We start from the raw sequence: 15,752 nt of genomic DNA on the forward strand, positions 1-15,752 counted from the left end.
AATCTAGTTTTAAATTTAAATTAGAAACCCAAAAATACATGCCATTTGACAGATCGCAAGTTTAACTAAAACAGCGGTCTCGACTCTTAGAAAAACTAAGATAACTGTAAAATTTTTTGGATTCTTCTGATCCTGCTTTTATAAGATGTCCCTTGGTGTAGATTTAAAATTTTTATTAAAATATTTATAATAAGTAACAATGTGAATAGCAATTAATAGAGCTATATTATATAAAAAAATAATAATATATTGCATAATTTGTTTCATAGAGTTTTCAATCGAGATTTATCGTTGTTGGGTACATTTTGCAGTTGCAAATTGGGCATCCATTACTATTTTCTTGAACAACATTTCCATATGGACAGACGAAGCACATAATAGGAGGGCACAGAGGCTGAGCTGCTACAAATCATGAAAAATTTTACAAGACATGCAAAAAATAAGTATTCTATAAAATGCTTTTTCTACTTTTTTTTTAACATACCTCTAGATGCGGAATCAGGATAATCTTTACAAGAACAGGTTGAACAGCCATTAGCATCCACTACGTTACCGTATTCGCAATATATTAAACATTTGATAGGAGAACATCTAGATCTGACTAATAAGAAAAAATAAATAGAAATTAGGAGTTTAAAAGGAATATTGCATACGTTTGTGTTAGAGAATTTGAACACCGTTCAAGAATATTTTTTATTTAATTTCTAAAAATAAAATTGTGAAAATATTGTATTTAAATAGAAGCATTCAAAGACACTAAACGCGGCTAATATACGGCGTAATTAATTCTTAGAACAACTCAATCGCCCTGTAGTTAAAGTGCGGAGAAAAAAAATTATGAATCATTCCCGTGACCCCGGAGGGATCCGAAAAAGGCTCATGATTGATGCGAATAAAAAAAAAATCGTACCCGTCGTATCTACAGCTGTAAAGGCGTTCGAAACTAATCCGCTCCGCCCACCTTAAATTTTTTTTTTATAAAATATATATTCACAATTATATAACAGCTGATAAAGAATAGAACAATCTGTACTTTTGTTTTCGTAATATATAATGTAAAATTGGTCTCATGTACCTTGTGAAGAGTCAGACAACGACGCCAAGTTACTGGGTGCAGGGTTGCATTTACAGGTTTTACAACCATTGGCATCTAGAACATTTCCAAATTGACAGAATATATCGCAAACGGGTGGGCAATTCGGGTTTGGCTTACATTGACAGTTTGGGCATCCATGATGCCCAATAACATATCCATATGGACAGGGGGGGCACATGATAGGAAGGCACACAGTTGCTACACCTTCATGAAAATTTTTACAAGACATACAAAAAAAAAGTATTCTATAAATTACCTCTAGATCTAGAATCAGGGTATTCTTCACAAGAACAGATTGGACAGCCATTAGCATCCACACGTTTACCTAATACGCAAAATATGGAGCACTTATATTTAGGGCATCTTCTAGTGTCTAATAAAAAAAAAAATTTTTAAAGGAGTATAATTTAAAAGAAATATTGCTTATGTTTAATATAGATATTTGAGCACCTCTAACACCACTCTATAATATTAATCAAATATCTCAAAGACCCTAAGCGCGGGTAATATAGGGGGCTTAATTAAGTCTTAGTAACAACTCAATGTCATAAAATAGAGAAACAAAGCAATGATAAATTACCCAATTTGACTTACCCCTTGTAGTTAAAGTGTGGAGAAAAAAAAATTATGAATTATTTCCGTGACCCTAGAGAGATCCAAAAAATGTTCATGATTGATGCAAAAAAAAAGAAATTCGTACCCGTCGTATCTACAGCTGTAAAGGCGTTCGAAAATAATCCGCTCCGCCCACCTTAAATTTTTTTTTAAAATATATATTCACAATTATAACAGCTGTCAAAGATTAGAATAAGTAACACATCTTATAGCAGAGATTACCTTGTAAAGTAGTGTCGGGCAAGGACGCCAAGTCACTAGGTGCCGGATTGCATTGACAGGTTTTACAACGATTGGCATCCATAACATTTCCATATTGACAGAATATAGCGCAAACAGGTGGACAATTCGGGTTCGGTTTACACTGACAGGTTTTGCATCCATCGGCAGTAAAGACGTTACCGAACTCGCAATGTAACCTGCAAACATGTGGACATTTCCGGGCTAATACATTTTTTTTGAAATCATTCGAAAAAAGATTAGGTTGAGTGAAAGGTGTCACAATCGAACAGTTTAAGGTGATATTGCTAAAAGAAAATATCGATATTTTTTTTAGACAAATCTAATTTTAACTTAGAACCCAAAAATATATGTCTTTGACAGATCCGAAGTTTGCTAAAAAATGGCTTCTTCTACTCGTAGAAGAACGTCTTTTTTGATCCCGATAAAAGCTTTGGTCAGATCCCTGGCACATGTTTATAAGATGTACTTGGCAGGATTTAAAATAGATATAATAGCAATGCGAATATAGCACACTACCCGGTAGTTAAAGCGTGGGGAAATAAAATTAGCATCATTTCCGTGATCCTGGAGAGATCCGAAAAATGCTCATCAATGATCGTCACTCAAAAAAAATTACGAATAAAAAGGAATCGTACCCCTCATATCTACAGCTGTAACGGCGTCCGAAACTAATCCGCCCGCCCACATTTAACATTTTTTAATATAGAAACTACGACATTTTTTTTGTAAAATTCATCTTTTAGCAGATATACCTTGTGAAGTGTCGGGCAACGACCCCAGGTTATTGGGTGCAGGGTTGCAATCACAGATTGGGCATCCATTGGCATCCAAAACATTTCCAAATAGACAGAACATTTCGCATACCCCTGGACATTTCTTGGCTAAAAATGTATTTTTACAAATTTCTGAAAAATATTTCAAGTATTTTTTTCTTGAAATCATAGAAATTCGACGCAATAAGAAAATAGCAACAATTATTAGAAAATGCTAATGATTGATCTTTACTAAAAAAAAAAATTAAGAAATAGAAAGAATTCGTACCCGTCCTATCTACAGCTGTAAAGGCATTCGAAAGTAATCCGCTCCGCCCACCTTCAAAATTTTTTTAAATATATATATTCCCAATTATAACAGCTGATAAAGAATAGATCAATAATTTTGTTTTCGTAATATATAATGTGTAAAATTTATCTTTGTAGCAGATAATACCTTGTGAAGTGTCGGGCAACGACGCCAGGTTTCTGGGTGCAGGGTTGCATCTACAGATTGGACATCCGTTGGCATCCATAACATTTCCAAATTGACAGTATATACGGCAAACTCGTGGGCAATTCGGATTCGGATTACATTGACAGATCGGGCATCCATTGACATCCAAAACGTTTCCAAATTCGCAGTACATACGGCAAACGGGTCCGCATTTAGGGTTCGGCTTACATTGACAGGTTGGGCATCCAATGGCATTCAAGACGTTACCGAATTCGCAATACATCATGCAAACCGGTGGACATCTCAGGGCTAAAATAGTTTTTTTACGAAATTTGATCTAAAAGATATTGTTAAAAGTATTTTTTTTTTTTGAAAATCATAGAAATTCGTCAAAAAAATAATTGATGCCATAAAATCTTACGTGTCATCACTGACATTCCGTTATCCCGCTTTTCTAAGGTTGTCCCGTTCGCCGAAACGATCAAATTCACAGCTGTTAGGAATATTAAAACTAATGATTTCATATTTGCAATAAAAAATGATTTGTAATTTGTTAAAAAAAAATTTTTTTGTATTTTATAATGTATATGTAAATAAGTGAAGAAAAAAAAAGTTTGGGAAAAAGTAGGGATTTATATATGTAGTGGGATCATAATCATTATTCACCGGCCAATTCCTAATTTGCTTGATAAATTTCATTCTTTTTTTTCTCTATGCATATTATATATTTTGTATAAACTATTTAAATATTTCATGAATATTATTATTATTACAATTTAGGAAAATGAATAATAAAAAAAATACAAAAAAATTCGTTCAAACATTTTGAAAAGTTACAACAATTCAATAAAAAAGAAAGAAAGAAAGAAAGAAAGAAAGAAAGAAAGAAAGAAAGAAAGAAAGAAAGAAAGAAAGAAAGAAAGAAAGAAAGAAAGAAAGAAAGAAAGAAAGAAAGAAAGAAAGAAAGAAAACACCCTTTTTAATAATTATTGTAAGAGTTTTTCTTTTTAAATTTATTAAGTTATATGTCCAAAAAATCAAAAAAAAATTATTTGAATTCTCAAAACTTTTGGACCTTTAATGAAAATGAATTAAGAAGGCTATTTTAAATATAAACATATAAACATGTCCAAAATATAATTTTCTAATATTTTTATAAATCTCCCAAAATTAACATTTACGATTTGATTAAAATTTAAAAATTTGCAAAAGTTTTGAAACTTTTCGAAATTTAACAAAAAATTTTTATTTAAACTGATTTAGGTCTCCTTTGTAGTAATCACTAAAAATAGCATGTCACAACATGTAACTTAGAGAACATATAATGACAACTTAATTTTTTTAAATATTTTATTTGTATTCATTTAGTTAGTTTTGAACAACTAATAATTTTGGGAAGGGAGAAAAATCCTTTGATCAAATCTATCTCGGCTATGGCTAAATCATTTTTTTTCGTAATGATATGTTAAAATAATGATAATTACTATATACGTTACAATTATATCATATTATTTTAGAATGAAATAATCAATCAAATGAGATTGGTTTGCTAATCCATACTTAATTATACTATACCATAATATCAGGATGTGGCAAAGTATGTATATACACCTTTTTTATATTAAAATTTAAGTTTATTTTTTAAATTTTATATTATAAAAAAATTATAATTCATAATACTGTATAATATTTCATATAACACCAATCAGAGAATATAACATTATTCTATAATTCATTTTGTATTTTATTTTAGATCTGAACCAAAAAATTTTTGAACAATCATAAGACAAATACAATCGTTTGTCCTTGTTCAAGTCAAGTAAGAAAGAAAGAAAGAAAGAAAGAAAGAAAGAAAGAAAGAAAGAAAGAAAGAAAGAAAGAAAGAAAGAAAGAAAGAAAGAAAGAAAGAAAGAAAGAAAGAAAAGAAAGAAAGAAAGAAAGAAAGAAAGAAAGAAAACATCCTTTTTAATAATTATTTAAATTAAAAGTTTTCCTTCGTTTAAATTTAATATATTTCAAAATATCAAAAAAAATTAAACTCAAAACATTTAAAGACTTTAATGAAAATTAATTGAGTTATTTTAATTATAAACAACACTTTTTTATATTAATAAAATTTAAGTTTATTTATTTAAATTTATATCATAAAAAAATATATAATCATAATATAACATCTTTATTCTATAATTATGTCACATTCACTATTCCATTGTGTCTCTTATTTTAGATCTGAACCAAAAAAATCTTTGAACAATCATAAGACAAATACAATAAATAAAGGTATCTTCTATTAAAACAAGCCAAATTAGCGTTTGTCCTTGTTCAAATACTCTTTAGCCTCTACGAAAAAACCAAAAAAAGAAAGAAAGAAAGAAAGAAAGAAAGAAAGAAAGAAAGAAAGAAAGAAAGAAAGAAAGAAAGAAAGAAAGAAAGAAAGAAAGAAAGAAAGAAAGAAAGAAATGCAATTATTTATTAAAAAAATTCAAAATATAATATCCATAATTATAAAAATCTTGTCCCACTAAGAACGATCATCCCGATCTAGCCGAATGACAATGGGATTCGATCATGTTCTTAATTTCAAAAATTTTAAACGGAAGTGCGTGAATCGGAGTCTGCAATCTCCCCCCCCCCACCATTAATTTTAAATCTCTTCTTCTTTTTTTTTACTAATCATTTTTCCCAGTGAATCATCATAATAATAATAATAATAATAATAATAATAATAATAATAATAATAATAATAATAATAATAATAATAATAATAATAATAATAATTAATAATAATAATAATAATTATAATAATTATAATAATAATAATAATAATAATAATAATAATAATAATAATAATAATAATGATAATAATAATAATAATAATAATAATAATAATAATAATAATAATCGTGAAATATTTTAATAGTTAATTTGTATATAAAATATATAATATGCCTTGATAAAAAGAATAAAATTATCTAGAATACAAAATTTATTTTGTACAAAAATCATTTTTTTTTATCGCAAATATGAAATCATCGGTTCTAATATTCTTATCAGCTGTGACTTTGATTATGGGAATGTCGGTAGTGACATGTATGATTTTACGAAATTTATTTCTATGAATTCAAAAAAAAAAAGAAAGAATATTTTTTAGATCAAATTTTGTAAAAAAATAATTTTAGCCCAGAGATGTCCACCAGTTTGCTCTCAATACTGCCGATTCGGAAAAGTTGTGGATGACAGGGGATGTCAAATCTGTCAATGCAAATCAGATCCGAAATGCCTGCTCGTTTGTAATAAGCAGTGCGAGTACGGATACGTTTTGGATGACAATGGATGCCAAATCTGTCAATGTAAAATGAACAGGGTTTGCCCACCACTTTGCCCTATCATCTGTCCACTTGGAAATCTTAAGGATGCTGATGGTTGTAAAATCTGTAAATGCAAGACCCAGTAACTTGGAGTCGTGATCATACACTTCACACTGATGTAAAATTGTATCTTTACGAAAACAAAATTATTGATTGTACAAATCTTCAAAATCTACAAATTATATATTTATAAAATATAGTTATTCGCGTATTTTATTTTATTTGTTAATTTTTACATATAATTTTATTGTAATATATTTTATAATAAAGAATATCTTTTTTTTTTAAAAAAAACAAATATAAATTTAAATAAAATTTTTAAGGTATATGTGAGTTGTTAGAATTAATTCGTACATTACCCGCTCTTAGGGTCTTTGGGATATTTGATTATTATAAGGCGTAGAACACTTTTAATCGGTATGTAAATATCATTTATAGCACAGATATGGTTATTGAGCATCTTTCCGGTCAAATTTGGAAGTTATTCATTCGTGCCCAGCTAGATATTTCAATTATTCTTTCTTTTTTTCTTCCCTTCTGCATCAGTTTTATTCAGCCTATGTTTTTTTTATCCGTTCGCGTCTTATTTTATATACCAAAAAACAGCGAAAAATTAAAGCGCCTTTCCGGTTTAAATTTCTGCGTTATTCGTTCCGTGCCTTGACTGACATTCTTATCTATATATATCAATTATTTGTGACACAATTTTAAATTGGATACATTTTGCAGTTTCTTGCACAGATTTAAAGGGCTATCTTATCATTTCTCTCGCCTTATTGGAACTTTGCGTCACATGATCATTCATTTCACTCCCCGAGTCTTATTATGCTGAGAAAATCGAATACCTTAAACCTTAAATCGCTATTATTAGTTATAATTACTATGGTACCTCCGCATTCCTGCAGGTTCCTGATAAAGTTTATTCTCAAGAATAACCAATATAATTTGATTCATATGCCTTGGTGTCAGATTCAAAGAAATAGTTCTGATTGCCAAATAGGTTATAATGTAGTAGATCTTAAATGCAACAAATACATAAAGACGGTATCAAAATTGAAGTTAATAGGTGAACTAGCTATAGTTAAAAATCGTAATACCTCGAGCCGGGAACGGCCGTTGAAAATTTTTGCACAAGTTTTCCGGTCCGGTTCGAATATTATTTATCCGACCCGGCCTGTTTTTTTAAAAAAAATTGATCGGTCCAGACTCGCCCCACCCGTTAAAATTTTTATTTTTCTACAATTTTTTTTAGCCATACATTTCTAATATCTATATCCTATTTTAGTTTCCCTCCAATGTCAATTAAAGGGTTTCGTATCGTTCCTCTTTTCTACAATAAACCGATTCTTAAAAACCGGCTATCTCAATATCTTTAAACCCAGCTAACTCACAATTTTAGCCAGAAAATATTGCCTAAGACTCGAGATTTAATTAATAAATGTCCAAACCTTCGCTTCCTTCTACAAACAAAATCTTCAGGTCTTGCGTAATATTATTCTAGATGAAATATTGACTTAGCCATTTTTAAAAAATCGGCTCAAAACGAAACCGTTTAACACTACCGGATATCCGTATTTATCGCGCTTGCGCAGTTTTTCTTGGCCGGAATTTACAATATTATTTTTAGACTTAGTGTTTTAGTTCGGAACGGCTCTAAAAGAAGATACAAAGAAAATGAGCAGTTTGGTAATCAAGAAGAACATTGGCCTGTCGGATTAAAAATATATCAAAGTTCTAAAAACCCGGGAATCGTTGATATTTTTACCTGAAACCGACCATCAGATCGAGTTTTAAGACGGGTCGGGTTTCGCGTATAATATAAATTACGGTTACATATGTATCGTAGCAAAAGAATGTTAAAAATATAACCGTTTAAAATTTTTCCCAAAAGGTCTAAAAATTTTAATTTTTTTTTTCTTAAAATTATACAAATTTATATATAAAAAATATAATAATTCGAGCATTAAGGTTGTATCATATTTCTTTCTTTCTTTCTTTCTTTCTTTCTTTCTTTCTTTCTTTCTTTCTTTCTTTCTTTCTTTCTTTCTTTCTTTCTTTCTTTCTTTCTTTCTTTCTTTCTTTCTTTCTTTCTTTCTTTCTTTCTTTCTTTCTTTCTTGATTTGAACAAGGACTAAAGCTAATTTGTATTTGTCTTATGATTGTTCAAAGATTTTTTTGGTTCAGATCTAAAATAAGAGACACAGTGGAATAGTGAATGTGACATAATTATAGAATAAAGATGTTATATTATGATTATATATTTTTTTTATGATATAAATTTAAATAAATAAACTTAAATTTTTTTAATATAAAAATGTGTTGTTTATATTTAAAATAGCCTACTTAATTCATTTTCATTAGAGCTCCAAAAGTTTAGAGAATTTAAATAATTATTTTTTGATTTTTTGGACATATAACTTAATAAATTTAAAAAGAAAAACTCTTACATTATTATTAAAAAGGGTGTTTTCCTTCTTTCTTTCTTTATTTCTTTCTTTTTTTTTATTGAATTGTTGCAATATGAACTTTTCAAAATGTTTGAATGAAATTTTTTGTATTTTTTTATTATTCATTTTCCTAAATTATAATAATAATAATATTCATGAAATATTTAAATAGTTTATAAAATTTATCAAGCAAATTAGGAATTGGAGGGTGAATAATGATTATGATCCCACTACATATATAAGCACCTAGTTTTCCCCACACTTTTTTTCTTCTTTCCATATTTACATATACATTATAAAATAAAAATTTAAAAAAATTTACAAATATGAAATCATTAATTTTAATAATCTTAACAGCTGTGAATTTGATCGTTTCAGCGAACGGGGCAACTTTAGAAAAGCGGGACAACGGAATGTCAGTGATGACACGTAAGATTTTATGACATTTACATTTTTTCGAATATTTAAAAAAAATATTTGACGAAAAAAAATATAAGCAAATCAAATTTTGTAAAAAATAATTTTAGCCCAGAAATGTCCACCGGTTTGCATGATATACTGCGAATTCGGTAACGTCTTGGATGCCAATGGATGCCCAACCTGTCAGTGTAAGCCTAACCCGAACTGCCCACCCGTTTGCGCTATATACTGTCAATTTGGAAATGTTATGGATGCCAGTGGTTGTAAAACCTGTCAATGCAACCCTGCACCCAGTAACTTGGCGTCGTTGCCAGACACTACTTTACAAGGTAAGATCTGCTACAAGATGTATCATTTATTCTAATCTTTATCAGCTGTTATAATTGTGAATATTAATTTGGAAAAAATATTTAAGGTGGGCGGAGCGGATTAGTTTCGAACGCCGATTCAAACGCCGTTACAGCTGTAGATATGACGGGTACGAATTCTTTTTATTCGTAATTTTTTTTTTTAGTAAAGATTCATGAACATTTTTCGGATCTCTCTAGGGTTAACTAACAGGGTAGTCAAATTGTACACAATTTCTTATTGCATAGTGTCTCTATTTTATGACATCGAATTTCTATGATAATTTTAGCCCTGAGATGTCCACCGGTTTGCCGTATATACTGCCAATTTGGAAACGTTTTGGATGTCAATAGCTGTCCAATCTGTCAATGTAATCCGAATCCCAATTGCCCACCAGTTTGCCATATATACTGTCAATTTGGAAATGTTATAGATGCCAACGGATGTCCAATCTGTAAATGTGACCGTAGACCCAGTAACTTGGCGTCGTTGCCCGACACTTTACAAGGTATATCTGCTACAAGATAAATTTTACACATTATATATAACGAAAACAAAATTATTGATCTATTCTTTATCAGCTGTTATAATTGTGAATATATATTTTTAAAAAAAATTTTAAAGGTGGGCGGAGCGGATTATTTTCGAATGCCTTTACAGCTGTAGATAAGACGGGTACGAATTCTTTCTATTTCTTAATTTTTTTTTTTAGTTAAGATCAATCATTACCATTTTTCTAATATCTCCAGGGTTAACTAACAGGGTTGCCAAATTGTGCTATTTTCTTATTGCGTCGAATTACTATGATTTCAAGAAAAAATACTTGAAATATTTTTAGAAATTTGTAAAAATAATTTTTAGCCCAGAAATGTCCAGCGGTATGCGAAATGTTGTGTTTATTTGGAAATGTTTTGGATGCCAATGGATGTCCAATCTGTAAATGCAACCCTAGACCCAGTAACTTGGCGTCGTTGCCCGACACTTCACAAGGTATATCTGCTATAAGATGAATTTTACAGAAAAAAACCCCCCCTAAAGGTATAAATTATAAATTTAACGAGTGTGGAACCAATATCTGAACAAATCTAGAAACCAATCCTCGAATCCCCTTTTTAAATTTGTAGTAACCTAAACCAAAGTTCTCATGGAACCAACAAAAGTTCAATTTTTAAACGGATTTGTTTGTTCTATTCTTTATCAACTGTTATAATTGTGAATATGATAAAAAAATTTAAAGGTGCGCGGAGCGGCATAGTTCCGGTTATCGATACAGCTGTAGATACGACGGTTAGGAATTCCATTCCTAGACCGAGAGGTATGTAAAACAAAATATGTGAAAAATGCATTTTATAGAATACTTCATTTTGTTTTTTTTTGTAAAATTTTTCATAATTTGATGAAGGTCGGCCTTGCTTTATTCAATATGACTGCTTCATCTGTCCTCTAACTGATTATGCTACTTGCCAAATTTGCAGGGGTTGTCCCTAGGCAACGATAAATCTCATTTGAAAACAACCCTATTAAATAAATTATGAAATGTAATGAATTATATGAATATATAGGAATTATAGTGCTAAATATTTTAATAAAAATTACAACAGATGCTAAGGATCTGATTAAAGCTTTTATTAGGAACAAAAGAAGAGAATAAATTTCTAGGAGTCGAGACAGCGGTTTTTGTAAGACTTGTAATCTCTCAAAGGGCATGTATTTTTGGGTTCTAATTTAAATTTAAAATTATTCTCTCGATATTTATGTTTCAAACAATATCACCTTAAATTGTTCGGTTAGGACACCTTTCGCTCAAACCTTAAATAAAATCAATCATATTGAAATCTAAATAAATGGGTCCCCACCCTTAGTTAATTTTCAAGTCTTATAAAATAAGTTTTATAATATTGGCGGCATTGTGTTATTTCCGCCAACTTGGTGCGCGTTTAAATCTAATTTAAGAGATTTGATTCTACCGGAAATGAATTCCACCATGTTTGGAATACCTAACCTATGATGACTCGTAAATTAAACTGCAAAATTGGATAAAATTTGTGAGAAAGATATCCTGGATACATTTCCGGTAAGATCAGAACATGTGTTTTTGAAGATTCATGAGCCACGGGCAAGGTTAGAAAAATTTAGGGATAGGGTTGGTTGGGGTTAGGGATCTGGTCATAAAAAACCTTCGCTAATAGATTATTTATAAAAAAAAATTGTAATGAATATTTAGTATTATTAGATATTATTATTTCATCCATGTCGTGCAGGTAAACATTAATGAATATTGTCCCAGTTGAATATTTCATTTATAAGTTGTTAATTATTCTTTAGCCTATTCTCTCCATATCAATTCATTCGATTCTTATCGAAAATAATATTCCTTCATTCGTTTTTTGCTCAGTTTTCTTATCGTGTTTTCTTTCTTTCTTTCTTTCTTTCTTTCTTTCTTTCTTTCTTTCTTTCTTTCTTTCTTTCTTTCTTTCTTTCTTTCTTTCTTTCTTTCTTTCTTTCTTTCTTTCTTTCTTTCTTTCTTTTCTTTTTTCTTTTCTTTTCTTATCTTTCTTTTTCAGTTTCTTCCTCAGATTTAACGATGGGGCTATGATATTTCGCGTACGCTTTTCATTTTGCTTTATCCATCGTCGTGCTTATTATGGACGCGTTTCAAAATTAGAACTTTATGGATGGGCCATTGAAAAAAATTCGATAATTTGAATTTCCTCATGTTGGGTTAATTATATTTTTTACTGCCATATTATAATATAAACACTTTTGTAACAAAGGTTTTTATTTATATATAAATGATTTTATGAAAATTGAATTCTAGAGCTTTTAAATCAAAATTAGGGTTCGGTCAGGCTTCTTGTGATTTCAAATGTTTAATCCGGAAGTGCAGTATGGGATTCGGCAAAATGTAAAAAAAATTTCTATATTCTTAGAAAAATCACAAAATTCATATATTTACGTTTTCCTAGAAATTTCCTCAAATCAAACATTTAACTAATATCTTTAAAAAAGAATGGAGTCCATTCTTTACTTAGGGAGAAGGAATTTGGAGAGGAAGGGAGATTTAGGGGGGGGGGGGTTTACATATTCCTTATTTTTGATCAAGGAATTGCATATTTCGATCAATTTTTTCAAATTTTAATCATTTTTCGATATAATTTCTTAAAAGTGAGATTCAGAATATAAATTTTAGACAATAAATACAAACTATGTGTGCAATAATATATTAAGAAAATAAGAAATAAATTAATTAATTTAACAAAAGGTATAAATTTGGAAATGTAAGTAATATTTCTAGTATTATGTTTATCAAATATTGCCCGGCCCTAAGCCCACCCGTATTTTAATTTTTTTTAAATATACCCGGGTCGAGTCGGGCCGAGCCGAGCCGGATATATTAAAACCGGATAGAAATCGCCATTATCAGCTGTGAAAATCATAAATACATAAAATATAATATTTTTTGACGCTTTTTAAAAAATTTATTATTATTTGGGGATTTTTACCGTTGTTTGAATCTAATATAAGATACTTACTGCTCTGATGATCCTTTAATTCTGAGCTCCGAGCTAATGCCTAACCGGAAATGATATCATCATAATTTTACAATGCTGAGTACCCCCCCCCCCCACCCCCTATTGAAAGTAGCGTAATATACTTTTTTTAAGTAGTAGTGATCGTATCGGAGCTCTACAGAGTTAAATGTAGAGGTTAGTTATAAGTGTCGACGACCAAAATTTTTCTAACGTATATTAACCGAATCACGTGATAGAGTCCGATCTATCATATGCGATGCCAAGTTTGAGTTCGGAAAAAGAACATGCTCTAGCCTATAGGAATCGTTATCAATATTGAAATATTTAATAATTCTAATATAAAAAAACAGTCGTGAAATGCCTGGTAAAAACCTTTTTGGTGCCAATAAATAGGGGAGATGAAGTGTCGATTTCAGAAAAGAGACTCGATTTTATGCAATCTCTTAATGAAAGTAAACCTTATTAAAACCAAAATATTGTGTCTTAGCTGGAGAAAGTTAAATCCAACCTTGTGCACATACACTATTCGTCAAAATTTTAAATTGTTATTGATCGGCGGGAAGATTTGCCCAATCAACGTCTGATAAAATATTCCCTATTAATCACCGTGAATGCCGGAAATCCTAGATGTGTTGGCTCCTCCTTGGAGGTAATTTTGATAATTGTCGAGATTTTGATCGGAGGAGTTTTAACTTGCACAAATTCTAATTTTGTGGAGGTTGAGAATGAGACCAACAACGCAACCCATTTCTTCGATAATGGGTTCGGCCTTATTGGTTTCCATTTTAGGTCCACTAAGGATTACGCCGTCTGTATACCAGATGTGGAGTGAAAGCGCTCTGTTGAAAGTATTTTTTTTTTGAGAGTTGAATTGCTAAATGATGGAAATTAGTAATAAGAATATAGAAATTTGGTTTAGCATGGGAAAGATGTACTCGATATGTTTCATATGTGGATTGCTCTCCAAATAAAGACGAGTAAGATATATGCAGCGGTCTCACATCTCCAAAGACTCCTATCTTTAATTGAGGTGGGGATGAGAAGGTGAGAGGCCTCATATTTTATCCTGGTTGCAATCATTTTAGAGACAAGGCAGCGGAAAGTTGAATCCAAGGCTAATGGGTTTGATATCTTAGCCAGATTTCTGCAAGGCTATAAGTCTGGCACCAAAAAGTATGGGGGATACAAAGCTGGGTATATCACCATATAAGATTCGGTTGCACAAGTTTGTGATTTTAATGGGGATGGAAGTTTCTGAACTGATTAATAGAGAAGTTGTGTCCTGGAGGGATATGGGTCTGGTTCCATCTAGGCTGTTACAGGAGTCGGAGATAATAGGACTGCCTTACTTACTTCGTCTGAAGTGAAATCGGAAGTACAATGGGGATATGGTTGCTGAGTGATTGGTATTGATGTGGAAGAAGGGTATTTTGAAAGGATCTCATCTGAATGGTCAGCTGGTGTATCATAAGAAGAAGTCAATTTGAGAGCACCTTAAATATTTAAAAAGTCGATTTTCTTAGTAAAATAGTTAGCTTTAGATAGGGGAACCTTTTTTTTTGTTTTTAAAAAATTATGTGACCCTTAAAATCTTGGAGATGTGGAGAAATGTTGCAGCAGGAGTCTTCAGTTTTTTGGGGGGTCAAAGAAATTCCCTAAAGGTATTATAACCAAAGAATAGGAAATTTAGCCATTCCGTCTCACTGTTAAAACATTGCAATAGAGAGGAGATGCAATCAGAGAGAGACTTAACGACCTGTAAAACCTGGCATCTTTGGGAATTTTTGATATGATGTTAGATTTTTTTTTAGGTAAAGAGGAATAGATTCCGAGAAAAATATATTAGAAGCCTGATTTAAAGGAGGTTTCGTTGAAAGGGCTGAGAAGCGGGAGAAGCGTTCTGGGAGAGAGGTGAAGGTCTTGAATGAGGTCATCTGCTAAGAATTGGTATAAACATAAAATACACCATCATTTGTTAAATGTATAAGTATCAGGTAGGAAGTGTCGATTTTGGGTTCAACGTGGGGGTGGCCATTGCTATAATATCATAAACGGCGATTGAATAACGCAACAGCTAATGCCAAATATTAGATCGTAAATGTTTCAAGAGATTTTAAATATATAATTGGCTATATTTTGTCTACTGAGCGGGTGAAGGAGTTCTATCAAAGCAAGAAGGTAATTTTTTTTATTTTCCAGTTCTTAGTTATCTAATGTATAGTAATTGAACAATAGGACAATGAGTTGACCTGTCCAAATACCCCTGGAAACAGAAATTATTCGAGATAAATTTTAATTTAGATGTTTCATAAAATGAATGCAGATAATTTCTTAGCAGTTTGTCTTGTCCATATGTTTTCCGTTCATAAATATAGAGCCAAAAGTATCCTTGAATTCTATAGTGTCAAATTTGCTGAAAGGAATATTATTTTTAAACACATGTCGGGGTAATTGATGTTAAGTTAAAATGAAC

The 15,752-nt window shown here is 30.6% G+C and overlaps 1 protein-coding gene across 1 annotated transcript; it reads right to left on the bottom strand.

Annotated features, from left to right (window-relative positions):
* Positions 1-259: 259 nt before the first annotated feature.
* Positions 260-3,693, bottom strand: LOC135932022 (cysteine-rich motor neuron 1 protein-like). The gene is made up of 11 exons (XM_065469361.1): positions 3,585-3,693; positions 3,164-3,472; positions 2,996-3,046; positions 2,707-2,835; positions 1,934-2,155; positions 1,797-1,847; positions 1,353-1,469; positions 1,076-1,300; positions 911-961; positions 485-601; positions 260-402 (listed from the first exon to the last, which is right to left on the bottom strand). The coding sequence occupies exons 1-11, from the start codon at positions 3,685-3,687 to the stop codon at positions 275-277; spliced, it is 1,503 nt and encodes a 500-aa protein (XP_065325433.1). The 5' UTR covers positions 3,688-3,693; the 3' UTR covers positions 260-274.
* Positions 3,694-15,752: the final 12,059 nt, after the last annotated feature.

Source organism: Gordionus sp. m RMFG-2023, chromosome 1 (genome assembly GCF_954871325.1).
Source record: "Gordionus sp. m RMFG-2023 chromosome 1, tfGorSpeb1-WG-v2, whole genome shotgun sequence".
Lineage (NCBI taxonomy): Eukaryota > Metazoa > Nematomorpha > Gordioida > Chordodea > Parachordodidae > Gordionus > Gordionus sp. m RMFG-2023.

Coding starts and splice junctions, on each gene's coding strand:
- LOC135932022 (XM_065469361.1), bottom strand. CDS start 3,687: ATGAAATCATTAGTTTTAATATTCCTAACAGCTGTGAATTTGATCGTT. Junction 1,848..1,933: donor GCCCGACACTACTTTACAAG/GTAATCTCTGCT, acceptor AAAAAATTTAAG/GTGGGCGGAGCGGATTATTT. Junction 602..910: donor TACAGCTGTAGATACGACGG/GTACGATTTTTT, acceptor TTTTCTTATTAG/TCAGATCTAGATGTTCTCCT.